General features: G+C 31.9%; 1 protein-coding gene across 3 annotated transcripts in view; it reads left to right on the top strand.

Annotated features, from left to right (window-relative positions):
* Positions 1–23,876, top strand: part of SEMA3A (semaphorin 3A) — a 322,145-nt gene that overhangs the window by 208,746 nt on the left and 89,523 nt on the right. For all 3 annotated transcript variants that reach the window (XM_010344878.3, XM_074379342.1, XM_074379341.1), the window contains exon 6: positions 22,172–22,265. In XM_010344878.3, the coding sequence (XP_010343180.1) occupies positions 22,172–22,265 (94 nt within the window). The remainder of the gene's footprint in view (positions 1–22,171; positions 22,266–23,876) is intronic.

Raw genomic sequence — 23,876 nt, 5'->3', positions numbered from 1 at the left:
CTGATAGCACAAAAGGCTTCCTTTTCAGTTAATAAATCTAGGTATATAAAGTGATACACAGTACGTGTCGATAAGTTGTTTATCTGTATACATATATTTACCAAATGTGTATATAGATAAAATCCTTTGTTATTGTATTACTATAAAATAAAAACACTCAATTTATAAAAGAAGCCCTATGATGATTTATTATCCAAAAAATAATAATTGCTTTGAAGGAATGACTATATTTTTTGTTAAAGGTTTAAACAATTTGCCATAATAGCATAAGTTTATGTAATTTAGATATGTATGATTTCAGTCAAATGAAGGTTACAAACCTTTATATGGTTGACTTCAAACCCATAATTACCCTACAATCAATAATTTTTATACCCCTATTTTTATCTATGAAGTAACATTTACCGTATGGTATTTATCCAATGTTAATAATTGACAAATTTTGTAGATGGTTACCTATGTAGCTGAAAATTCTTATTCTTGTTGATGTATTTGCATTTGTCTAGAACTTCATTTATTTAAAAAATGGTAATATTAGTGCCAGTTATACTAGTAGCATTATATGTGCATATACAACAGCATATATTCTCCTGCAAACAGAATACCAAACAGAACAATTATGACTGAGTGAGATTTCTATTATTTAAAGAAAAGTATTTTGCACTACTCCTCTGAAAACATGCTGCAAAGTAGCTTTCAAGATGAGTGTTTACATATACTTTTTCACCAAATGGCATTCTTCTTCCTAACAGCTCTAAATTGACTCATTATTGTGTCTTAGGAGAATTATTACTTCAATGCCTTTTTTTTTTTTTTACTCTTGGTGTAACCTCTAAAAAGTTAAGAAAATAACTTTGCTTTTTTGAACAAATAAAACCTCCTCCCCCACTGTTTAAAATCCTGAAAAAATATTAATATGAAAGAAGATTCTGAGCAACAAGGGAACCTTCTCACTCGCAAAGGAATAATACATGGAATTATTCCTTTGCGAGTGAGAAGGCTCCCTTGTTTAAGTTACTTGCTGCAAGTAACTTAAACATCAATTAGATCAAATTGCACCCTATGTATTTTTACATTCTCCATCTACTATTTTATATTCTTAATAGTTTTAATGTTGGGCAGGAAGGTGGAAAAATAAATAGAATCATGCCTTTCATATTACTTTCTAAATATGTCAAATTTTATTGTCAAATATTAATGATTTTATCATCTTTAGATGCCAAAAATGTATTCCCTTTCAACCAGTATACAGACACACACATAATACCATTTTACCATATTATAATAATGATAAATAAAATAGAATTAAGACAGGAATGCTGCCTTAAGTAACGTTTAGAATTTACTTAGAAGCATAAAACTAGCATAGCTGTCAAGTATATTTTCAATAAACACGTTTGTTCTCATTTTGTCATGACAACATGTGGATTTATAATAAAAAGATAAATTTAACATGTTTTATGCCCTTAGAACTACATATTTGGGAAAAAAATAAATGTCACAAAACAATGACTGGTATAATACAGTGTGTACAAAGTGCTACAAGATCCCTAAAACAAGGATATTTAATTATGCCTAGGAATATTTAAGGTGGTTCCAAAAAGGGTCAAAACAAGAATAGGATCATGTCGGCAAATGAGAAGAACACTGCAAGGCAAAGTGGAGTAAGAGTAAAACACAATGCAGAAACATAGAGGAAGGCCAACAATAGTCAGAGAATCTAATGCTGTTGCAATAGGTTTTCAGCGATCAGAAGCTCATGGGAATGAAGTGCAGGAAAGGACTCAAGCAGGTAGTAGTAACAGCAATGCCAATATAACAATAATGAACTACTGTGCATTGAGTTACTTCTAAACACATTGTTGCATAACTTCTGTTTACTACCCCACATCTCTACTGAGATGTCCCCTAAGGGAAGCCATCTCTATTTCATTTCCAGTCCCCAATCAAGTTAAATCACCATCATATATTTTCATATGATACTGCCTTTTAGAAATAATCATTAAAATTACATTAATATTGTGAAAGTATTTGTTTAATGCCAGTCTTCCCTACAATACTATAAGTACCAGAGGACTAATACTGGATCTGTCTTACCTACCTGTAGAACTCTAGCCCCTAGCATGAGGTAGGATCACAACAAATACTGTAGAAATGAATGACTCCATGTCTAAATACTATGCCAACTAAGTTATTTTATGTAATTCCTATAACATTTTAAATAGGTAGATGGAACTTCTTGCATTTTATAGTTGAGAAAATTGAGAATTAAAATGTTAAATAACACAAAATCACACATATAAAGAATCACAGAGCCATGATTTTACCTCAGATCCTCATACTAACTTTGTCATATAGTATCTATGTTAAGCTACTGCTAATGGCCTGAAAAAATTTGGATAAATGGATAGAATGAGGTAAATATTTTCATTATGAATAATACAATTAAAAAGACAGAAAATTAATAGCAAATGTACCATCTTTGTTGCATAATAGAATGTTCTTTACAAACCATTTTTAGTATTACAAAATAGTAGAAAGACAAATTGGATGATTAGAATTGAGCCAAATTATGAAGCATCTTGAAAGAAAATCATGTATATTAAAAGAGAGAGCTGCTGAGAAGTACTGAGTTGCTAGTTAACATGATGAAAGCATGTTTTATTAAGTTTAGTGGAGTATGTGGTACAGTAATTGGATAAAGAACAACTGGGCACCGAAGAAGTCCATCAGGAAGTTGGGCAAAAATCTAGTTGAAGTAATCACAGCCAATACTTGAAAGGTGAGTGGGGAAAAATATATATAAGAGCTCCTTTGTACATGATAAAAAAAAAGATTTGATAAAGATTACATTAACCTGATAAGCCAAAAATGTGCTCCAAGCTTTTAATGCAGGTAAGAAATAATGATGTTGTTATTGCTAAGATTTGGAGCATCTTAGAACTAGCCTGATGATAGGAACCTGGTGTTTATAGTTAAGAAAGTACGTGCTTGGTTTTCAGTCTGTGGAGGTTAAGATTGGGAAGGGACATCCAAGCAAGGTGTGACTTAGGCTAGTATTGAGCTAAAAGGAAAAAGAAGGAGGAGAGGTATAAATAACTTTTAAGTTCTAAGTAATAATTTATTATTGATATTATTAGAGAGATAAAATGGAAGAAGGTCATATACTGAATCTTACAAAAGATACTTTAATTAGGCTGGGGAGAGGTGATTAAGAAAGAGAAGCAAGTATTAAATGAAATGGAGAAAAAAAAAATAGAAATGGGGCAGAACAAATGCAAAGTAGAGTCAACCCCGTACCTTAAAATAGGCACTCAGGGCTGGGTGTGGTGGCTCACGCCTGTAATCCTGGCACTTTGAGAGGCCAAGGTGGGTGGATTGCTTTAGGTCAGGAGTTCAAAACCAGCCTGGCCAACATGGTGAAACCCATCTCTACTAAAATGTAAAAATTAGCTGAGCATGGTGGTGGGCACCTATAATTCCAGGTACTTGGAGGCTGCAGGAAAATCACTTGAATCCAGGAGGCAGAGGTAGTAGTGAACCAAGATTACACCACTGCACTCCAGCCGGTGCGACATAGTGAGACTCCATCTCCGGGGGGGGAAAAAAAAAAGGCACTCAGAATTTTAATATTCAATGAAAATATCAAGTATCAAAAGAAGCCTTGGGAAAACTCCAGGGGAGTTGGAACAAGAAAGTCATTGGTGCTTTCTTTCATGACCCTCTAAGAGAAGAGTGGAATGAAATTCAGAATAAAGTGTTAATGTATAAGAGGTAATTGAGGGAAAATAGCAAGTATAAAATGACTTCTGTTATGAAAGAGTCAAATTCAAGAGAGTTTCATCAGCAGACAAAACAAGTCATGTGACCACTAAATTTATCTTTATAGGTCTGAAATCTGTTTTCCAGTTAATCCTTTGAAAAAAACTGGACTTATCTTTGTTTCTCAGCTCTGTCATTTGTTAACCCATAGCCAGCAGATTAACCAGGCCCCTGGTTATCATTTTGAACATATGAAGAAACAAGTTAAGATATCTTGTGGCAGAGCAAGATTAGAAATAATAGTTCCTTGTTCCCAGAATATTTCTTCAGTATGCCAACCACATCTTTTGTGCTGTGAATTTGTAAACTTATATATTTCATGTAGCAACAGCTCAAACAATTATACCTGTTTTGGCCATGCATATAATTATTGTAAATTCAGGCATAGTTAATTATTAATTGTGCCCTCTGGAGCATAAGGTATCTTCTTCTTCTTTTTTTTTTTTCTTGAGAGGATTGTGAGGATTATAAATATAATATGAAGAACAAACAATAACAACAAAATGTATATGTTATCAGATAGGAATAAATAGCCTTAAGGAGGTTAAGGTCATAGTTACACAACTGCAGAACAGCAGATTCTGGACTCAAAGCCAGGTATACTCATTCTAGAGACTGTTGTAGGATCCAGCACAGGATCCAGCATCTTCCTATGTTCTCAACTTGTGCTTCTGTGGTTTAATGCTTGTACCAGGGAGAGTGCTGGCAAAGGCTGACAGTAGTAGTAGTGATTGTAGTAGCCACATCAACAACAGGCTTTCTGCCTTTGACGTACATGTTTGGGCTCTTTGACGTTATCACACAGAGTACTCACAGAGAATTTATAATAGCAACAGGGGTAGAAGAGCAAGATAAATAGCATTATTTTGGCCCCTTCCCTGATTCTGTGTGGCTACATATCTTTGGAAGCTGAAACACTTACAATGTGTCCAACAATGGCAAAAAGAAACTTGTGGGAGCCAAACAGTCTGGGTTGACAATATATTTAAAGTTCAGTTGTGTATCCCTCTTCCAAAAAAGAGGATATGTTAGAGCTTCTGACTAACAACAAGACTTTTCTTTCTGACAACCCATGCATATGCATCTTTTCCATTTTGCCTCATTTATTTTTAAAAGGACAAGGAAGATACAAAAGCTTAGAAGAGAGCACTGGCTTCATTTAATTTAAAAAGTTAAAGATACCAAAAAATTAGAACAAAATAAAGAGTGTGTTAGAGAAAATTAGTTTTATGATATAAATAGTCCAACAAATTGATTCCATGTTTTCTAATTATTTTTCCCCTGTTAAATGTTAATAGACATTTTTATTTGCAAAAAATCATAAATGTTTTAACATGTACAGTTGTGCTACAGTTTATAACTTTAGAGCATGATTCAGGATATTCCTCAGTTTAGATCCTGTCATTATTACTCTTGTCCTGGTCTTGCCACAGTTTTTCACTTCCATATGTGTTCACTCACTGCTCTCATCTAGCCCACCAGTTTACTTTTTTTTTCTCCCAGAACACTATCTATGATTTTATGGTCAGTTTTAAATCCCTGTGTAATATGATATCCTCCTACATTTATGTTCTCATTTCCTATGACACCCCCACTTATCCTCCCTTTGCTGCTCCTAAACTTCAGTGAATCCACTGATGTAGTTAGCCAAAAAAATTTTTTTTTTTCATTCTAAATGAGGCATCCACCCTCGCTAATATTGACACACGTTTAACACTTATTCTTAACATTCTTTGAGAAACTCATATTGGAAGGTATTAAATTACACAGATATCCTCTTTATTTGAGAGAGATTCCTTTCTAAATGTATCTATAAAGAAAAAAAATTCACTTACCATTGTGATTAGATCTCTACCTTATTTTGTTCAAGGTCAGAGATTTTGACTTAAGCATTAGGATATTTTAGACAAACAGGTATTATTGTGGCTTTTTAGTAATCAGCTGGAAAGCTAAGTTATTTTTCCCTACACTAGCTTGGAATCAGCAATATTTTAGTGTCTTCAAATAAAGAAGAGTTAGCTTTCAAAAAAAAAAAGAGTTGCCATAGCAGGGAACATACATTTAAATGATGGGAAATTAAGGTCAAATTCCTGAAATGTTGATTTTTGAAAAGCCACATAATAAGTAGCTCTCTAAAAAAGTATTTTGTCTTTTTTTAAAAGGAGGACTTTTTATGATATCACATAGAACGACAATATTTATTTTGCTAGCTATTTAATATACTAAATTTATTTTGCTCCCAAATACTTGAAATTTCAAGTTAGCCATGAGGCATTCTACACAAAATAGAATGGGAATTATTTTATGATTTATGTTATGGAACATTGGAGCGACTGGATTACATTATAAATAATTTTACTTAATTATTAAATACTTATTTTCAATTTACTCTCTCTGTTTTACTGTGGAACAAACAGACTTCTTTATATTTTCAAATGTTTCTGAATGAAAATTTATAATGCTGCATAAATTGAATTACAATTCACTAGCTAGAAATAATTTTCCTACTGTGTCATTGTTATTACCTCTGCTAATTTCATAATTATTTTCAAATAAAATATAAACATGATTTTATCTTACAGCTATTTGGCTATTCAAAATAATTGCATAGACTAAGCAGAAACAACAGCCAGGTATTCATTGTCTGACACTTAATAATCAGTTTTTAAAAGCATTATTAGGAAAATAAGTAAATAAATAATTCTTAGTGACTTGAAAGGAATACAGAACTGTAGAAAAAATTTAAATGGTTCTGCTAGATTAAACTCAGAAATAAAAAGGCATTAAACAGGTATGACCAGATGGTATTGCATTGAAATTGTGCTCCTTCTAAGCCTATCCTTTGGCCACTGCTTGTATGATCATTGATGCTCAGCCAAGCAGAAATCTGGACTTGAAACAGGTCAGCAAAAAGAAACATAATATAATTAGTAGTGACACTTGAGATTTAGCTGTTATTGTGAATAGAATAATGCCTTGTATATTATTAACTATGAACTTAGAATAAATATGACAGTAACCCACAAAGGTTAACATGGGAAGAGTCAAATTATTTAGTGGAAAAGATTCTAAAACTTTGAGTCTTGATATTGAATAGTCACTAAATTTCTCTGAACTTAAGTGTTTTTATACATTTCGATGGATTATATAAAATGTTAAGATAAAAAAGTCTTTACTACTTAAAAGTCATGTTTATTACTTAATCTGAGTCAATAATTATTTTGGTATGATTTGCATCTATATACAATTTTATAGCAAATTTTATTTTATTTTTATTTGTTTTGTTTTGAGAGGGAGCCTCACTCTATCACCCAGGCTGGAGTGCAATGGCAAGATCTCAGCTCACTGCAACCTCTGCCTTCCAGGTTCAAGCGATTCTCCTGCCTCAGCCTCCTGAATAGCTGGGATTACATGTGCCTGCCACCATGCCTGGCTAATTTTTGTATTTTTAGTAGAGACGGGGTTTTACCATGTTTGTCAGGCTGATCTCTTAACTCCTGACCTCGCGATTCACCTCCCTCAGCCTCTCAAAGTGCTGGGATTACAGGTGTGAGCCACTGTGCTTGGCCAGCAAAGTTTAAAAGAAATATGGTGATGCTTACCAGAGGCTAGGAAGAGTAGTGGGAAGAGAGATATGAAGAGGGAATGGTTAATGGGAACAAAAATACAATTAAATGGAATAAGATTTAGTGATTGATAGCACAGTAGGAGGACTATAGTTAACAATAATTTATTGTATATTTCAAAACAACTGAAAGGGTAGAATTGTAATGTTTCTAACACAAAAAAATGATGAATGCCTAAGGAGATAGATATCCCAATTACCCTGACTTATCATTACACATTGTTTGCTTGCATTAAAACATCACATTTACCCCATAATATGTACAACTATTTTGTATCCATAATAATTAAATAGAAATATGGTTTCAAATTAGTATTCAATATAGTAATAGTAAATAGTAAAATACAAATATGTGTGTAAATATATATGTAAAAATAAACCATCTCATATAAGGTGTCCATCATTTAGTGCCCTTTAATACACATTTAAAGATAGGAATCCTTGTCATACATTGGTTTGTTTACCAAAAATTTTTAATTAATTGGTTTTTATTTATTTATTTTAATTTTTGAGATGAAGTTTTGCTCTTGTTACTCAGGCTGGAGTGCAATGGTGCAGTCTCGGCTCACTGCAACCTCCGCCTCCTGGGTTCAAGCAATTCTCCTCCCTCAGCCTCCTAAGTAGCTGGGACTACAGGCGTGCGCCACCATGCCCAGCTAATTTTTTTGTATTTTTAGTAGAGACAGGGTTTCACCATGTTGACCAGGATGGTCTCAATCTCTTGACATTGTGATCTACCCGCCTCGGCCTCCCAAAGTGCTGGGATTATAGGCCTGAGCCCGGCCCGCCAATTAATCAGTTTTTAATCAAATTTGGGCCTGGTTTACATTTTGACAATCTAAACTTTTTAAATGTTGTTTTATATTACTGTGAAGATAACTGTTCAGCCACTCAAATTCTGACATAAAATTTAGAGTATGAAACATCTATTTTTATGATAATTACTATAATACAGGTATAAATATCACGATCAATAGGCATCAGAAATTAAGTTGACCCTGTAAAAAGAAGACAAGATTTGAATGTGTGTCATCTGAGATGATGACATCTGCAATATTTTAATTTTGCCACAAAGCCAAAATTTAGTTTTTCTACTGACTGTTTTGTGAGTCTGAATAATAGCAGTCATTTATAGAAATTATTTGAACTCAAAAGCTAATAACATCTTTGACTTTGCTTGCAGATGTTCTATATTCAACATGCTCCTAGGTTTTGTTTAACCCTCAAGAAGGACCTTGGGACTAAATTATTACAAGTTTAGTAAAATATAACCTTTCTTTTTAAATTAAGGAGCAGTGTCTTTATGCATGATCATAAAGGTGATTTAAAATATATTTCTTTTTCAAGTAGCTTTTGTTGTATTTAGTAATAAAGAATTTCTGCAGTTATGACTACAATACTAGAAATTACCTTAATTTCTCAGGAGTTACTACTTCACAATGAACCCAATGCCTTTTTCATTATCTTTGGCACTCCTCACTTATGATCTGTTAATAGCAAATTAATTTCTTTCCACTTTCTACTTTTTGCTGCTCATTCTTGCCATTTAACTCTATAGCTAGCACACACCTCAGATAAATAGTTCACAATGGGAAATGAATGAAACACATATAATATGTTCTCTTTCAACATTATATACCTTTTACTTCTGTGTACTCAAGGACATGTCAATATAATAATCACATTAAACATTAAGTCATATTCACATTTATATGTTACTTAAAATATATGTGAGAAAAAATGTAGAATATATTTGTACGTTTGTATGTATGTATGCATATATGGATGTAATAAGTAGTCCAAAGTAATTTTTTATATCTGTATATTCCCATCCCGTTTATTTATTCACTTGGATAGTTTTTAGGGGCTAGCCAACTATGATTGTATTACTCATCAATATTGATAACACATAAGCTTGGGAAATTTTTACCAGTTTTTTAAATTCAATAGTACCTAGAGAGTTAGAAAATATAAGTTAGCTAAGTTTATCTTGCCTATCATTCCCACATCAGTCCATTCTTCAGGTTGGATCATTCTTCTCAATATAGATCTATATCTAGATCTAGTTACATAAATAATAAATACATATTAAATATATATGCAGTGATCTCATATAGATATAAATCATGTACATTCTTTCTTCAACTTATTTAAACCTCTTGCATTGTTTTATTTTGAACAAATGTAACACAAACTATGTAGGAATATGTTATAACTTTAGTAATTAATTATTTTTACTATTTTCATATTTTTGTGTTAATATTGTCCCACATGTAAACTTGTAAAGTTCTTAATTACAGGGATTAAAGTATATTTTTAAAGAATTGTAAGTTGCCATTAGTAAGCTGAGTAAGATATCAATCAAACTTTCAACTACTCAAAATAATTTATAATAAAGATTTAATGTTTTCTCCAAATGAAAATATAATTTGGAATGATAAATGTCCAATAAATGTGAATGGTAATTTTAAGCCAGCAGTATAATGTTTAACATCAAACATGATAGTTATAAAAACAAATTAACTGCTTGATTCATTCTAGATTATGTAATTATAATTTTTTATTTGATACAAAGATGTCTTGCCCCCTAGATAAAAATTTTTACCGGTGATATTTATTAAGAATTCAATTATTAATTATAGTGGATTATAAATAATGACCTAAAAGCCAGTTCAACAGGTAATACAGAATATCTCTATGGTGATTAAGTTGATAGCAAAAGAAATCACTTAATATCTAGATAAATATTTAAGAACTGCTCAGCCTGTATTTTGCAATAATTAAATATATATCCCTATAGTTCAACATTTAATTTAGACATAGATATTTGAGAAATTCAGGGCTTTTTTTTTTTTTTATAAATAGACATACAGTTAAACAGCAGTATGTGTTTATATATATACATGCATATATAATATAATTTATATATGTAATTATAAATAAAGCAATTAGTGAAAAGCTATGGAGATTTATGATACTATGACAATTAAAGCAGAGTTTCAAATCACTTTGAAGTTCCCATTAACTTCCTTGTCCAACCATGATTAATTGTTAAACTCTATAGTACCTCCACCATGAGGTAGGAGAGCATGACCACAACCCTCTGAAACCTTTGCTATTTGAAGTAAAGCTAAAGAATGGCAATTACTTAGAAGACAAACGCAGTGTAGTTTTTGGAGATCAAATGAGTTCCAGTGATTTAGAGCGGTTGTAAACTTAAATGTCTACAGTGGTCACACAGGTGATATAAAAATATAGGAACATATTAACAGGTTTGTTTTAAATGCAAAATAATAGGGAGTAATTGAAACATTAAATTGTCCCTTGAAAAGCACTTAAGTCTCATGAAAAGACATTCAAATTCAAGATTTCACAACTCTGTCAGGTAAATAAAGCCTACCTCTGGCCTAGATTCAGTCCATGTACTGTCAGTTTAAGGACTTACATAATAGGATACAAACACCCTACTTATTGTAATATATGTCTTGTATGGTCATTGTACAAAATATTTAAAATAGAGAAAAAACCATATAAATAGAATAAATTCCCAAATCCCATATGTTAAAGACCTAATATTTTAGTGCATTTTCTTCAAAGTGTTTCTCTGCACATTTTAAATAGTTTTCACAACATTCTATATTGCTTCTGCAATGAAACAGTAGAATTATTAATTTGAGTTATATATTGAACATAAACATCTATTTTAGCACCTATATTATAATCAATTACATAGATAGGCAGTACTTTGCCACTCCCCCCAACTGACATTAATTTTTTTTTCAATATTTTAAATATCATACCACCATGATGAACTTCTTGCTTTGCTTTTTTGTTCTTTTTTCTTTTCATAAAGATATATTTACAGAAGTAAAATAAGTTAAATTGTATGGATATTTTTAAGGATCTTCCAAATTCCCAAATTACTCTCTAAAATGTGCATTATCTCTAAGAATTGACAGAATTGTCTCTTTCCCAGAATAACTTTGTCAAAATAACAATTTTTTTTGAAGTCTTCGCTAATTTGCTAAAAGAAAATCATGTAGTTACATCATACCATTATGACAGCGCTTGAATGACAAGGCTTTGCTGAAACAAAGTTTGGTATAAATAAAATGTTAATCCTTTTGGCCTCGTCACTTCCCAGATGGCATCTCTGAAAAAATCTTGAAATATAAAGAAACCATATGACTAGATTCCAATTCTTTTTACAGGACATATGCTCCTTTCTGTTGACATATTTACATTTAGGTTGATAAAAATTTCCCAGTGGTGTCTAATCATGGATTTGACAAACACGTTTATAAAAAGAAGTGGCAAAAAGTAATAGCTTTACTTTCACAATTTAGGACTAAAAACATTGATGCTTTAAGAAATTATAAGATCACAAATAAAAGTAACTGTGTTTTGAATGCAGAAGACTTAAAATGCACTTATGGAAAGATCAAGTCAGTTGTTTCATTACTTTACTTTTTGTGGACCATTGATTTGCTTTTTGACTCAGCTTACTTTACCAGGTCTCACTGGGGCAAAATGCTGTACAGTAAACTGTTCATGTTCTGGACTTTCTCATTCAGCCAAGATAGGATTTTCTCTTTCATTTTTTTATATACCTTGGGAGTTAACAGGCATTCATAGCTGAATAATTATACTATGGCCAGCATATAATATCTGTATAAACTCAAATTAAGCTCCTATTAAAAACATAATCTGCATGAAGTTTGAATACACATGCTTTCTGTTTTCCTTAGCTTCCACCATTAATTTTAATGATGACAAAAAGCAGATGAATTATGGCCCCAATGTTTATTTGGGGAACCCAGATAAATTCAGGTACCTTAAATTTAAGACGGCAAATCCTATTTAATCCAGCTCTAAAAACTGTGTGCATGTACATATTATTATTAGAATGGGAATGGGTAACATGATACTAACTTTTCACAAACTTGAAAACAAAGTGGCTTTATATATTTTTGCAAATAAGGTAGAAAATATGTTAATTCATTCTATTTACCTTTAATATATTAATAGTACAACATGAAGACCACATTAAATACACCATTATCTGTCATGGTCAATTCAGTTTAGATGAATTCAGGGCCTAACATATGCTTGAACTACAGGAACTACAAAGTTATGTTAAGAGACAGTAGATATGGTATAACAGCACTTTATGTCTGAAGTGTATCCGTAAAGTAACATATTTGAGTAAATCAAGTACAAAAAAAAATCAGGTTTTATGATCTCGCCACTTACTACCGTTTCTGGAAACAAGTTACCTGGCTTTGCTACAAACCAGCTAAGTGAAATTAATCATGACTTTACTTTTTCTCTGTCTCTTTGCTACTTTATCTACAAAGTCGAATAATCACACCATGTATTTCAGTGGATATCATGAGGATAAAAAAGTAACTACCTACAAAGCACTTAGGAGATTGTTTTTGGCTAATAGTTGCTTAACAGATATTAGCAATAATTATTCTAGAAAATGAGTTATTCACATGCTGTCTATCATAGCAAAGATATGCCATAAGTGTACCATAAATGTATCTGTGGTAATAAATTATAATTAACTAAATTTCTATAGTTTTTACTGTGCTTCCTTATGTTAATACATGTTTTTATTTCATCTAATACTGAAATCTATAGAGGATTTTCATTTCATAGATAAAAATATTGACACATCAAAGATACTTTCAAAACTCATTTTAGAATATACAATCAATAATTTTACAATGAGGCACAGAATCTAGATTTCATAATTGATAAACCATAACATTTTTACTACACATACCATAAAGGTTAAATAATGGGAAAATTCTAAGTCACAGGAAAGCTGTATAATGCCTGGAGACAAAAATATCAGAGGTAAGATTTCTGTTACAATAGAGAAGCACTTGAATGGATACAATAGAAGTTGAAGTCAAGGGCCAGGCGGAGTGGCTCCTTCCTATAATCCTAGCACTTTGGTGGGGCGGAGGTGGGCTAATCATTTGAGGCCAGAGGTTTCGAGACCAACCTGGCCAACACGATGAAACACCGTCTGTACTAAAACTGCAAAAATTTGCTGGGCAGTAGCACAAGCCTGTAATCCAAGCTACTTGGGAGGCTGAGGCAAGGAGAATCACTTGAACCCTGGAGGCGAAAGTTGCAGTGAGCCGCCGAGATGGCACCATAGCACTCCACCCTAGGCTACAGAGCTAGACTCTGTCAAAAAAAAAAAAAAAAAAAAAAAAGTTAAAATTAATGAGGACAGAGGTAAAGCATTCTTACTTAGATCAGCTTTCTGGAAATGTCTAACTCCATGATAAATATTATCTTTCTTTATATTTTAGATTCTATTAGAGAATCTCTAGAAACAGAGGTTTTAATCAAAAAAATTGTAGCCTAGATATAACTAAAAATCAATCATACATATTCTGAATATTAAATTGGATTATATTTATATCTATGTAACTGGAATAATTTTACTACTTAGTAGGTAAAATGCATTTTTGTCAAAATGATTATTATATAGTTTCTTTGTAGTTGCTAAGATTTTTTTTCCTGAAATGTAGAGTTTTTAAAAAAATAGTGGCTATTATTTGGGTAAGCATAGTAACTACAATTATTGATTCAAAGTATTTTAGTGAACAACTACATTTTTAGTTTTAAAACCAAATATTATAATTATTATACATCTAAAACTACTCAAAACTTTATTTAATATAAAAGTAAGTTAACATACTCAGACTTAAATTTTCATATAGGTACACATCTTCCTTAAACTTTTATCTTTCACTGAAGTTTTTTTTCAATTAATTATAGTAACTTACTTGCAGCAATTTATTGTTTGTTTTATTGAAGGGAAAGGTAAAATTCTAATGGAATATGGCTGTAAATCATGGTTAAAACTAAGGTACGGTTAATATATTATAAGCAAGGCAGAAAATTATACTTTCTTATTCATGTGACTTTATATTTTAAATTCCTCAGCAGTTGGTGACAGAAATCAGGGTTACATTTCTGTGCATGTTTCCACAATGTATATTGTTAAATAACTACTTCTGACAGACTAATTTTTTGAAGCTTACAATTAGTAATTGCTTTTATACTCTTTTGAAGATCCAAGGACTCTTAATAGCTTGCAACTTTGACATAACTATGGAAAGTAAGGAAATTTCATACAGGCCAGGAAACCAAGTTTGAGCAATTTGATTAGCAAAAGAAAGAGGGTTGAGGTTCAACAAATGAATTTATAAAAATAAGTGAATTCCACATAATAGTATGTAGAGTGTGCAAAGGAAAAGGGATTTTAAAAATCTGGATGATCTCTGTATTTATTTACAAGGATGGAAACACAGAATAAAAGCAGAAGTAAATGTAGATGCTCAGAGTGATAATACCTTAAAATTGTACCGTGTTAGAAATGGAAAGACCTTTGCATAACTAAATTAGAACTTCTTATCATGACTATATTAAAGTCCATAAATCTTTAAGATTGCTGATAAAACATATGTGTGATTTGCTTTATTTTTTAGCTTTTTTTTTTTGCTTTTTCAAAGCCATAGCTTTGTTGGAACATCAAAGAGGACTCTGAGGCAACAGATGTTAAGAAACATGAGTTAAAGAAGCTAAGTGACTTGACCAAGTTGCAAAATACAACACTTAAAATTCCTTTAAACTGCCATAATGCATAAAAAGACCTAATTCTCTACTTCCCAAGCTATAGCAAATAGTTCTTTGCCTGCTATCCGGCTTGTGTGCCTCTAAATCATCCCTGTCAGATTCATCGTAATATTGCACCTCTTTGATGCTATTGTTCTGCAGCTAAAATTATCCCTGTGTCACTGGCACCTTCTGAATACAGACTCAATTGCTTATTTTGGCATAGAAAACTTTCCACAGTTTGGCCCCCATGTTTATTTTCCAGCTTCATCTTTTAATATATGTATATGTTCCTCATTGTCCAAACTCAACTTTATGTTATTCTTCAAGTATGAATTATATTTATTTTCTTTGGAAACTTTGCTGGTGCTATTTTCTCTAGATAGAATAATCCATCTCCCTGCTTTCCTCTGCCCTCTCTCTGTGGACTCTACTGGCCTCCTACACTCACATCAAGTGGACACAGACACACACGCCCACGCCCACACACACCAGTCTTTCTACAAAAAAACATTTTCAAATATTCAATCAAATAAAGCTATTGTTTATATAATAAAACAGATTATTCACTCTCCCCATATTGAACTCCTATGGTTTCCAGTTTCTACTAAAATTGTTTTAGTGTATTATACATACACTAAAATAAAATTGTTTCTACAATTTTAGTGTATTGTTTATTGTAAATTATATTTATTTGTGAATCCTGCATTTTTATATAGTGATTAAAACCATGTCTTTGGAATAAGATATCATCAAGTTCTTACTTCCTCTATTATTAGCTTTGTGTTATTATATACAAAATGTCTCAGTTTTCTCATCTGCAAGGCAAGTATTATAATAATAGTAGGGTTGTCATGAAGGTTAAGTGAAATAATATATACGTAAAGTTTTAAGGCATTATTAACACTTAAATGAAAATAGCTAACAAATAATTTATAAACTGTAATAGTGTATGTGATGTATTATTGTTATATAATTTTTGCTTTACTTTGTGGTATACTTCTTGAGATTCACAACTAGATCTTTCACCTGCATATTCCAAATACCTATATAAATCTTACATAGTAACAGCTCAGCATGTATCTACTGAATCATTAATATATTAGAGCTTCAAAGACTTACATAAATTAATAAAGTTTCTAAAATAAATACAGTGGTGAAAATGTCAAAAATATATATGTCTGTAAACAGAAATTTATGTTTCACAAACCCAAGCAGCTTCTCCAGTCTGTTCCTCTACTTTCCTACATCCCAGAGCTGTCTGCAGTAATTTCTACTGAGTAAAAATGATCAGGAAAAACACTACTGGAATGATGGGTTACACAGGAGATACATTACCTTAATCAGAAATAAGTTTATGTTCTGCTAATAAATAATTTGATAATTTTACTCATCAGTGAGATTGACCCTTATGAGAGGGGCAATATTTATTGATAAGCTTAATATAAAAATCAGTTGAAGAATTACAAGGTCCAATGAAAATTAAAAAGGATCAAGATTATAAAGATAAAGGGTCTTTAAACTATAGGTTTTATTTTTTAATCTTTTATAACAAGAGTAGACTGATGTTTGAAGTCTGTAAGCATCAATAATATATTAATAATAACACACATACCACCAAGACGTTAGAGTATTGTACTTCCCAAAACTCACTTTAAAACCTGGTAATATTTAAATTTTGTAGGCTAACATCTACTACACAATTGTGTTCATATCTGTGTCCCATCCTTAAGTTATTAGCTCCTAGAGGCTAACTCATTAGCTCCTGTATGTGTCTTTGCTATTCTTTGGATGTAGTTTTTGCAGTCTTTTCCATTTACTAATTTTTTCACTCATTCATTGATTCTTTTATGAACTTTAACTCAGTGCAAAGCTCTGTCTTTATATTTGAAAGAAATGTAGTTAGATTTGTCCCTCACCTTAAAAAAAATCTCTAATAGAAAAAAGGAATACATGCATCACTGAATATCAAATTTGAAGTTTAAAGAAAATAACAGAAGAAAGGTATGAATAGATTGCTATGCAAGTTCCAGAGAGAAAACAGTTTTTTCTAATGGGGAAAATCAATGAACATTTAATGTACTGTGCATCATGGCCTAACCTTTACATAACATGTAAAATTGTACCTGCTTAGATTAGGAAAAAGTGACTCCAAGTACATTAAGAATGACATATAGGAAAAATAGGGTGTGTAATTGTTCATCTGTATTGCCATTAAATACCACTTAGCGTAACTCCGGCCCCCCACCCCCCAAAAAAAACCCAAAAACTAAACTAATGTTTTCAGTTTGATCTCTCCTTGTAGGTCTAATAGACTTTTTCTACTACAATTGTGGTCTAATATCAAATTTTCTCTTCCTTGAGGTCCTCTGACTGCTGACGTTATATTGTGTGCTGCTAAGGGCACAGGATTCAGGATTTGGATCTGCGTGTTCGATAGAATCTTGCTGACAATGGAAATATTCTATACTTGACTTTATTAATTATGGAAGCCACTAGCTTCATTTGACTATTAACATCTTGAAATGTGGCTCATGAAGCTGAGGAACGGAATTTTTCCTTTTGATTAGTTTAAATTAAATAACCACATGTAATATGTGACTGTAGCATTGCACAGTATAGATCTAAAGTCACTTTTTTAGGAAAACTAAATTAAGGATAAATTTGATCTGCAGAAGGATCTCTTTTGGTCAAACATCAATATGGCATAATATTTCTTTTGAGATCTTATTACACTCTTTATTTGCTGAAGCCAGTAGTTTCACTCTGTATAGTCGTTGCCTGTATACTATTATTAATTCAAGTATGTACAAAGGAAGACTAACCATTTATATCAGCAGGAATCTCTGAAGACTTCCAGGAAGTGACTTTGGAATTTCATCTCAAAGGAAAAGAAGGTCACCCTCAGGTTGGAGGCTGAAGGAAAGGGTCTCAGGCAGAAATGAGAAAAACAAAGCATGGCATGACTGGGGAATACTCAATAATTTAGTATAACTGGCATCCAAAGTGTCTTTTGTGAGAAACAGAAAGGGAGAAATGCAATTTGAAAAAAAAAATCATAATTAAATACATTCTCATACTGTCGACTGTTAACTTGTCACAGAATTTTATAAAATTTCCCACCTAAAATATTCATCCTGTCACAAATATAAAGATTTACTTTCCTTTCCTTTCTTTTTCTTTTACAAACGTCATTTATGTTTTAATCGTTAAATAAAACAACTAAAATTACAACTTTGTTACCTAAATTTATGACTTGGACAAGATTGAGATTCAGAAAATTTATTGCCATGAAGTCACCAATGGTTTATAATTTATAAGGCTTTGGATTAGACATTAGCACAGTTATTATTTCCTCTAATGCCTTACCTCACCACAGTCTAATAACATTCAGGAAATCCAAAAGACAAAGGGGAAAGAGTGGTCTTGAAAGCTAAAAACAGTCGTTGAAAACTGATGCAATCATGTAATAAAATATGGCACAATAACTTATATGATATGCTCATAGCATCTGCTAAAGCAATTAGAATCCATGTAGCTGAAGTTTTATTCATATATTTCTGCAGTGAAAACTGTTTCAGCCCAAATAAGACATATAAGCTATGCAGTTTAATTGTGTACATTGGTCTTAGGATTTTCAGTCTTATTACTTGCATATGTGATCTATTTTACACTCTTCCAAAACAGAAATCCACTGGGTAGCAGTCAGATTTCAAAAGTCCTTCCAAGTAATGCCAGATAGTGGTCTGTGTGCTATTTTCTATATGATAACAGGGTGTTAATATGCAATTATATTAGCACTATTTGTTAATGATAATTCAATATCTTCATACATCTAAATTAAGGTCTTGCTCATTAGATAATAGAAACAGCAATATTAGTGTCTCTTTATATCAGTGACATTAAATTTATCAGATATATTAAAGAGGATACTCTGTTTTAATTGAGTATTTTCACACACATTCTGTGTAAATGTAAGTTTTAGAGATTCTCAATAAATTATTTTAATGGATTGGCAGTTTAATGCATTTTGAATGAATATCATATTAAGAAAAATAATGTAATTTCTCTTATTTAAATTATTTTTTTTTGTAAATCTTTCCAACTAGCTTCTCATCTACCTAAAAGAAAGAAGAATTTTCAATGCATTGTGAGAGGTCAAAATATTTACACATACTTCAAACACACCTTATGATTTTAACTGCTACAAATATAGGCTGGCATTTCCACTGTGACATAAGATATTTCAGTCATCCTAGAGCAGAATAAGTTTACTGTAACAACTATAAACAATGGTTAAGGGAAATTAATAAATCTGTTTCAAGGACATGCTAAGCATTTTGTAAACATTATTACAAGAAGTCTTCACTTCAACTATGCGATTTTCATATCTGCTTATTACAGGAGTCTGAGTTTCAGAAGGGTTTAGGAACTTGCCTGAGGCACAGGGCTAATAAAAGGCACAGCCAGAGATAACACCCAGTTCTGCCTGATTTGAACATCCTTAAAGCCCATTATTACATGTAATGGGCATGAATTTCACACTACAAACATGTGTAAGAAATGTCATTTTATCTCCCTATCCAAAAATCAAATTACATTTATTTCAGGTCCTCATCCCACTAGACTCGAAAGGAAATTCCATTTATTTGGATTCTCTATGGAATCACATAATAATATAAAGATTTACATGGTAGATTTTCAGAAATTTGTATAAGAGTTACATTAAAAGGAAACATATTGTGTATCAGTAAAAGAGATGACTAACTTAGTATTTATTTATGGGGTTGAACAAAAAAGAGGAAAGGAAAGGGATGCCAGCTTTGAACACATTACCTGACACCATGACGAAGGATAGTTTTTCATCTTCTCTTGAACCATAACTGACACGCTTAACCTCTCTTCCTATGAGGTCTAATCCTTTACCTTGTAAATCAAATGCTGCATGAGATTGGAAGTACTTCTCATCTACCTTGGCATTGTCTGATTAACTCAGACATATGATCCCAGACATAAACATGTTATGCTTTGAGGGGATAGCGCTTCTGTCTGTGTCAGTATTGTAAAATGTCTTACCAAGTACAAGAAATGTCATCAATATTTATAACAATACTTTCCACCACACTACCACTTTGTTCTGCTGCTTCTTTTAATCTGTAATAGTTACATATACAAATTTTAATATTTTGTATGATTGTGACAATAGAGTATAGCTATTTTATTGTTTCCTTTTTGCTATTTCCTAAATTTTAATCAAAATACATATATATTTAGATATTCCTTTAATGATTCTTCTAAGCTTTTGAATAGAATATATCATTTCATATAATTTTAACATTTAAGCGCCTATGATAAATTCATATTTGTGAAAAAGTTTGGAATTTGGAGATTTATATAATTGTCTTTATGTAATATTTCTTTCACATTATGTTAGGAAAGTTGAAAATAATAGCAACAACCTGTGTTAATTTCCATGTTATTTTGTTATACTCATAATACAAACATTATTAATAGAATAAAAGTAAATTCTATTTTTAAAATTTTGCTGCTTTTAAAATGTTTTAAATAATTTAACCCTTCCAATTAACTCGTGAGGTTAAATATCCTTATCTGTGCTGACATTTTAGGACCAGAGGCTGAGAGACACAGAAAACCAGAGCTAAGTCTGGTACCTGCCTCATTGAGTTTTCCACTGTAACTTAGTACAATTCTGTGAAATCCCATAAATTATTGCACAGTATAGATTTTAGAACTAAGCTAAAGAAATATCATTACTGCAGGACAGCTATGTACCAAACACAGAATAAATGCAAAGAAAGAATAATGGAATTGGTAATTCTCATTCACAGTAGTAAAAACAAGAGCACTTGAAATTTCTTCCTTTTTTAACTTCCGTCCCTAATTCAAATGAGATTTAAGAGCAGTAATTTGAAACCCTGCCATTAGTTCCATCAGAAATATTAAATGTTAAATAAAATGATCCTTATTGATCATAAAATGGACACCATTTACTATCCCAAGATGGTAGAAAATACTTTTATGTGAATAGTGGAGAAACTGACCCCCCCCATACAAAAAGCTATTTTATTTCAGTCTGTGGACAATTTAATGTGCTACTGGAAAAAGCATACATATGCAGATCTAATTAATTCCCAGGGCACTTGGTTCTGAAAAGAGTGCTCAGCAATGTCCACAGATTTACTCCACTGTCATATATAGATTGCAATAGGTGGACACATGACAACACGGTCTCAATCATGAATTAGTTATTTCCTTATCAAGATTTTTGTTGTCACACTTTCTTGGACACATTCTACCTTGAGACATGTATATTTTTTATATGTAGTCAAAAGTTCACTTCTGTTTCAGAGTACTTAGGGACCCAATAGAGCAGGCTTTCCCCTGGTAATAATGTGCTTGTTATTCCAATGACACCACCTCCAGGCATACTACTCTCCTAATCTGGGATATTTCCCTCTTAGAGAGGTGAATGAGGCATTTCAGGTACTTCACCTGCTGCTGATGTAACTTAAAAATACACAAGAAGCATGCAGGCACCAAAGACGTATGAAGGACATAGTGGGGAAAATAAATTTGATGGCTATTTAGCATGTCTTCTGGAGAATACATATAGACAAGATTGTGTAATTTATTCTAGTCAACTAATGTAGTGAATTGCTATTTTTCTTTTCTACAAAGAAAGGAAATGAGTCATTTTATTTAAATTTAAAATTCTTTCCTCAAAGACCATTATGATAGATCTTAACATATTTATGTGATAAAATAATCACTCTTCTCTTATCATGACACATCCTGTTCTTTATAGTTCATTTACACACTATTACTTGCAATGTGCTGACTACTACTAAAAATCATTAAGCTGAGTAGATATTTGGCCAGTATTACCTATTTTTAATACACTTGATTTATTTTGCCATCTCGGAAGTTTGCACAAATAAAAAAAAACACACTTGTGTTGGACATGCATGAATACTTGACATCTCTCTGATTAACTGATGTGTTAAAAACACTTATTTTTATAAATAAATGAAACCCTTTTCTCTTTCTTTAAATCTATAGGACAATATTTTTAAGTTGGAGAACTCACCTGTTGAAAATGGCCGTGGGAAGAGTCCATATGACCCTAAGCTGCTGACAGCATCTCTTTTAATAGGTATGTAGTCAACAATCAATTAAACAGTGAGTTTTCTATAGATAACAAACAGGTTGCATGTTCTTTTTTATTTACCAAGATTTTCCATTATTGAAATAATGATTGTTTTAGAAGGACATTGGTTGTGATATCTTCAAATATTTGAAAATGAAGAAGAAACACTAAATGCTATTTTGCTTATTGCACCATCTAGTCTGATTTTTTTTTTTTTTTTGAGGCGGAGTTTCGCTCTTGTTACCCAGGCTGGAGTGCAATGGCGCGATCTCGGCTCACCGCAACCTCCGTCTCCTGGGTTCAGGCAATTCTCCTGCCTCAGCCTCCTGAGTAGCTGGGATTACAGGCACGCACCACCATGCCCAGCTAATTTTTTGTATTTTTGGTAGAGACGGGTTTTCACCATGTTGACCAGGATGGTCTCGATCTCTTGACCTCGTGATCCACCCACCTCGGCCTCCCAAAGTGCTGGGATTACAGGCTTGAGCCACCGCGCCCGGCTAGTCTGATTATTTTTAATTGAAACAGAATAGGATCTTAAAATGGCCTGCTCAATTACTATGCATCCCCACTTGGTAGAGCTGGCATAGACCCATTGTGTTCCCTTGTGTTGACTCATCTTAATGTCATATTACATATATTAACTAAGGGAAGATACATTCTGTATTCACCATTTATGACGTTAGCTCTTCTTTTTTTTATAAAATCTAACAAAATATTTAATGTGACTTCCTCTACCCTTTTCTGTAACCATCTTCTTTTCTAGTTTTCTCGTCTTTTCATTTAGCATTACTGATAAGTGGGGAATGCTTATAGTTCAAAGTAATAGAAGTAGATACAAATAAGGTAACACTTGAGTCTGTATTTGAAAGATAAAGACGTTTTTCCAGACTCTCTTAATCACTTCTGGACTGGAGTTAAATAAATACACAAACAAAAAGTGGCAAATTGTGAAGTAATTTAAAAAATTTTTATTTTTCCTTTCTTTCATCTTTTTTTTTCTTTTGTACATTTTGAGCATACCAAAAACCTAAAACATAAAAAAATTCTGGGTCATGATTCTGTTCTTGAATGTATTTTTCTACGTAATTGTATAGAAATATTGTACCTTTTTTGTTTTCCTTTTCCCTAAAATATGCAAAAATACTTAATAGCACAACAAATAATGAAACTTATCTAAAATTTCTAATTAAATCTGAAATAATCTTGATTAAAAATTAAATTTAGGTTATCTGATGTGTCATAAGTTTATAAAGTTTTCCATCTTTCTCTTCTTATACATAATGGTTTTTTTTCTACTCAAGAAAATAAACATTAGTCATATTGACTGCCATATTGACCATGAAGATAAATTTTTTTCTTCAGTATTCTCTAGTGTTTTTTTAATCACCGTGTTTCACTTACTCTATTAAGAAAAAAACAATTATGGTATGAATTATCTCCTCTGTTGCTTTTCAAATGTAGAGACTTTTAGTTCATTTCATCCATTTATGCAGCATTTTAGCAAAAGTTTAAGACCAGAAGGAATGCAGCATACTTAACACACTTAAACAATTTTTCTATTCACTTATGGCCTAGTGATTACTTGTGGATGACTTCCTCAAAAGTACATGCTGA

The sequence above is a fragment of the Saimiri boliviensis genome, chromosome 10 (assembly GCF_048565385.1).
Source record: "Saimiri boliviensis isolate mSaiBol1 chromosome 10, mSaiBol1.pri, whole genome shotgun sequence".
Lineage (NCBI taxonomy): Eukaryota > Metazoa > Chordata > Mammalia > Primates > Cebidae > Saimiri > Saimiri boliviensis.
This window is presented reverse-complemented; position numbering and strand designations above follow the sequence as displayed.